Source organism: Alosa pseudoharengus, unplaced genomic scaffold (genome assembly GCF_046254945.1).
Source record: "Alosa pseudoharengus isolate Yale_2024_CS ecotype anadromous, Long Island Sound unplaced genomic scaffold, YU_APseudo_1.1 YU_APseudo_1.1_scf_2, whole genome shotgun sequence".
Classification (NCBI taxonomy): Eukaryota; Metazoa; Chordata; class Actinopteri; order Clupeiformes; family Clupeidae; genus Alosa; species Alosa pseudoharengus.
Genome location: NW_027468663.1, coordinates 57,450,471 through 57,455,470, shown reverse-complemented (window position 1 = coordinate 57,455,470; position 5,000 = coordinate 57,450,471). Strand labels below are relative to the sequence as shown.

At 46.3% G+C, this 5,000-nt stretch overlaps 1 protein-coding gene across 1 annotated transcript in view; it reads right to left on the bottom strand.

The window, feature by feature from the left end:
- Positions 1-5,000, bottom strand: part of syne2b (spectrin repeat containing, nuclear envelope 2b) — a gene marked incomplete in the record, with an annotated part of 128,250 nt that overhangs the window by 48,393 nt on the left and 74,857 nt on the right. Inside the window, 4 exon segments of the mRNA XM_076295622.1 lie at positions 1-11; positions 1,099-1,277; positions 1,734-2,078; positions 3,678-4,007. The exon segment at positions 1-11 is cut by the window's left edge and continues 305 nt beyond it. Coding sequence (XP_076151737.1) covers positions 1-11; positions 1,099-1,277; positions 1,734-2,078; positions 3,678-4,007 — 865 coding nt within the window.

Sequence of the window (5,000 nt, the reverse complement as noted above, 5' to 3'; positions counted from 1 at the left end):
GCTTCAGCACACTGGGGGGGGGGGGGGGCACGGGTTAATCACACTACAGCATGTACACGCTCACTGGGACTACTGTATATGTATTGTGTTATATGTGTAGTATCCTATAGCAGGTGTGTATATGTATTGTGTTATATGTGTAGTATCCTATAGCAGGTGTGTATATGTATTGTGTTATATGTGTAGTATCCTATAGCAGGTGTGTATATGTATTGTGTTATATATGTAGTATCCTATAGCAGGTGTGTATATGTATTGTGTTATATATGTAGTATCATATAGCAGGTGTGTATCTGTATTGTGTTATGTGTGTAGTATCCTATAGCAGGTGTGTATATGTATTGTGTTATGTGTGTAGTATCCTATAGCAGGTGTGTATCTGTATTGTGTTATATGTGTAGTATCCTATAGCAGGTGTGTATCTGTATTGTGTGTAGTATCCTATAGCAGGTGTGTATATGTATTGTGTGTAGATGATGTGTTATGTTTTATGCTATTCTAGGTGTGTACCTGTGTTGTGTTATGTGTTGTTCTAGGAGTGTACCTGTGTTGTGTTGTTCTAGGTGCGTTCCTGTGATGTGTTGTTCTAGGTGCGTTCCTGTGATGTGTTGTTCTAGGAGTGCACCTGTGTTGTGTTGTTCTAGGAGTGTACCTGTGCTGTGTTGTTCTAGGTGTGTACCTGTGCTGTGTTGTTCTAGGAGTGTACCTGTGTTGTGTTGTTCTAGGAGTGTACCTGTGTTGTGTTGTTCTAGGAGTGTACCTGTGATGTGTTATGTGTTGTTCTAGGAGTGCACCTGTGTTGTGTTGTTCTAGGAGTGTACCTCTGCTGTGTTGTTCTAGGAGTGCACCTGTGTTGTGTTGTTCTAGGAGTGTACCTGTGTTGTGTTGTTCTAGGAGTGTACCTGTGCTGTGTTGTTCTAGGAGTGTACCTGTGCTGTGTTGTTCTAGGAGTGTACCTGTGCTGTGTTGTTCTAGGAGTGCACCTGTGTTGTGTTGTTCTAGGAGTGTACCTGTGTTGTGTTGTTCTAGGAGTGTACCTGTGATGTGTTATGTGTTGTTCTAGGAGTGTACCTGTGCTGTGTTGTTCTAGGTGTGTACCTGTGTTGTTCCTGGGCAGCCTGTAGAACTCCTCTCCACTCGTTGTCCGTGTCTCTTAGCGACTGGAGAAAGCCAGGCCTCCTGCTCTCATCCAGGTCCTCCCGAGCACACAAACTCTCGACTTTCTTCTTTAGAGACGCCAGTTTCCCATTACCCTCCGATTTCACATTCAGTATAGCCTAAACACAGAGACACCACACATACACCAGCACACACACACACACACACACACACACATATACACGTGTACATATAGGCTTGTGCTAAATGGGTTAAACAAGTATGCCCTTGAATGAGTAGTGAGATGCTAATAAGTGATGAGTGCCTGTAAGTGGTTCTGATCGTGCTATCGTGAGAGGCTAATAAGGAAGTGGTTCTGATCGTGCTATCGTTAGATGCTAATAAGGAAGTGGTTCTGATCGTGCTATCGTTAGATACTAATAAGGAAGTGGTTCTGATCGTGCTATCGTGAGATGCTAATAAGTAAGTGGTTCTGATCGTGGGATTGTGGGATGCTGATAAGTGATGAGTGCCTGTGTAAGTGGTTGTGTAAGTGGTTGTGTAAGTGGTTGTGTAAGTGGTTCTGTAAGTGGTTCAGAAAGTGGTTCTGTAAGTGGTCCTGATCGGGGGTTCACCTGAGCTCTGTTGAGTCTCTCCTCCAGGTGTTCCGGGCTGCCGTGGGTCCCCCTGGCCAGAGCGTCCAGGCCCTGCTGCAGCTCCCTGACCCAGGCCAGAGTGCTCTCCTGCTGGGTGCTGAGCTGCTGCAGCTCCCTGGAGAGGGAGTCCTGGAGCTCCGCCTGGCTCCTCAGCTCCTGGGCCGCCTGCAGCACTCCTCTCCACTGCTCCTCTGCACCTCCCAACGTCTCCTGCAGTGCGCGTCTCCTCTCCTCCTCCACGCCCTCACGCGCACACACACTCTCCACACGCGCTCGCAGAGCTGACAGACGGGAGTCACCCTCCGAGCGCAGAGACAGCACCGACTGGAGGACACAGAGGAAGAGAACATTTATTACACACACACACACCCACGCACACACACACACATCCACACGCACGCGCACACACGCGCACACACACATTTTATTTGATCTGATCGGATCAGGATAGGTGTACCTCTGCCTTTTTAAATCAATCGATAAATCAATCAATTGACAAACCAATCAACAAACCGACTGTTACGGCCCCTGAAGTTCCTTATTATTTACCGTTATGGTTTTTGGCACACCCTACTGGCTGTGAGGGGTAGGGGTGCTGTTACCTGCCATTTTCTGTGTTTGCCGCCTAACCAGGTGATCCAATTAGCCAGGATGCGGTGCACCTGGCCAGCCTCTTCAAAAGGCCCATTCTGGACCTGGTCTGCAGAGCAAACCCTGGGTTTTTTTGGCTGGTTACCACTTCGCTGGATTCCAGTCGTTTAACGTCTTTCGAGAGTTTTTGCCGGTTTTTGAGCCTGCTTTTTGTCCTTTTTAGGGATGAAGGTGTTGTGAATCAGAATCATTTCTGTAAATGTACATACTGTGTACTTCTTATGATCATTTGTGATTTTTGTATCCATGTGTATCTCTTGTGTCTTTGGTCTGTATTCAGAGTATCCTTTGTTTATCCTTGAATTCAATGAAAGCCTGTCTAGAGGCCTTTTGCCTATCACCAGGTGTGAAATGTCAATATTTGTAAAAACAGTATGTGGCCAGGCCTCTGCAGAACTTCCCAGTTTTAATTAAAAGACAATAGAAGCTGACCAGACTTGATGGCACCAAAAAGCCACATTCCCTTCCACCACACCTTTACACTGCATATGCATAGTAGGTCACTCCTTCTCTTTGTGTGTAACTTAAATTTGGTAGACTTGTTTTTGTATAGTCAGAGAATTCTGGTGAAACCCATGATGGGGTGATTCAAACATGTAACTCTCCCTTGAGGGGCACTGATTGAAAAGAATAAAAGCCTGGATCCTGATTTCCATCGTCCTGACTGAGTCTCCAGAGAAATATGATAGTAAAAATATTCTGTCAGGGAACATAAATAATTACCCCTTTTGAGCCTTAATCCAGTTGTTGTTCTCTAATTTATGTGGCGGTTTTCCTCTGGGGAACCGTAACACCGACTGACTGATCAAACGATCAGTCAATCAATCAACCAATGAACCAACCAACCAATCAATCAATCAATCAATCAATCAATCAACCAACCAACCAACCAATCAAGCAACCAACCAACTGATCAATCAATCAATCAATCAATCAATCATAAACTGATCAATCTATTGATCAATCAATCAATCAATCAATCAATCAATCAGTCAACCAACCAACCAAGCAACCAACCAACTTATCAATCAATAGAACAATCAACCCCTCAACCAATTAATCTATCAGTTAATCAACTAAACAACCAACCAACCAACCATCAGCCAACCAATCAATCAATGTTTTGACCAAATAGTCAATCAACATATCAAGCAATCCCCCAATCAATCAACCAATCAATCAACCAATCACTCAATCAATTAATTAACCAATCAAACCATAAACCAATCAGACTCTACTCCTACAGCTCTTTAAAGCCTCCAGTGTCCACACCTGTGCTCTGTTGAGTTTGTCCTGAGTAGAGACGTGTTCCTCCAGAGAATCCAGGCCCTGCTGCAGCTCCCTGACCCAGGCCAGAGTGCTCTCCTGCTGGGTGCTGAGCTGCTGCAGCTCCCTGGAGAGGGAGTCCTGGAGCTCCGCCTGGCTCCTCAGCTCCTGGGCCGCCTGCAGCACTCCTCTCCACTGCTCCTCTGCACCTCCCAACGTCTCCTGCAGTGCGCGCCTCCTCTCCTCCTCCACTCCCTCACGCGCACACACACTCTCCACACGCGCTCGCAGAGACGACAGACGGGAGTCACCCTCCGAGCGCAGAGACAGCACCGACTGAAGGAGGAAAACAAGGTTATTATACACACACACACACATACTCACACACACACACACACACACACACAGACTCTCCAGAGTTGCCCTCAGAACCAAGCACCAGCACTGTCTATAAACACAAACAGACATCTGATATGATCAGGTAATGTGTTCTTCAGTACTTTTTAGTTTATCCATTCATTTAATCAACCAAGTATCCAATCAACCAATCAATCAATAAACCAATCAACCAATCAATCAATCAATCAATCAATCAACCAAACAACCAACCAACCAACCATCCATCCATCCAACCAATCAACCGATTGATCAACCAAATGACTAATCAATCAATCAATCAATCAATCAATCAATCAATCAATCAATCAATCAATCAGCCAATGAATGAATTAATCAATCAATTAATCAACCAACCAAACAATCAAACAAGCAATCAACCAATCAATGTATTGACCAATTAGTCAATCAACATATCAAGCAATCCTCAAATCAAGCAATCCCCCAATCAATCAATCAATCAATCAATCAACCAATCAATCAATCAATCAATCAACCAATCAAACCAAAAAACAATCAGCCAATCAGACTCCACTCCTACAGCTCTTTAAAGCCTCCAGTGTCCACACCTGTGCTCTGTTGAGTTTGTCCTGAGTAGAGACGTGTTCCTCCAGAGAATCCAGGCCCTGCTGCAGCTCCCTGACCCAGGCCAGAGTGCTCTCCTGCTGGGTGCTGAGCTGCTGCAGCTCCCTGGAGAGGGAGTCCTGGAGCTCCGCCTGGCTCCTCAGCTCCTGGGCCACCTGCAGCACTCCTCTCCACTGCTCCTCTGCACCTCCCGACGCCTCCCGCAGTGCGCGCCTCCACCCCTCCTCCACGCCCTCACGCGCGCACACACTCTCCACACGCGCTCGCAGAGCTGACAGACGGGAGTCACCCTCCGAGCGCAGAGACAGCACCGACTAGAGGAAGAAAACAAGGTTATCACACACACAC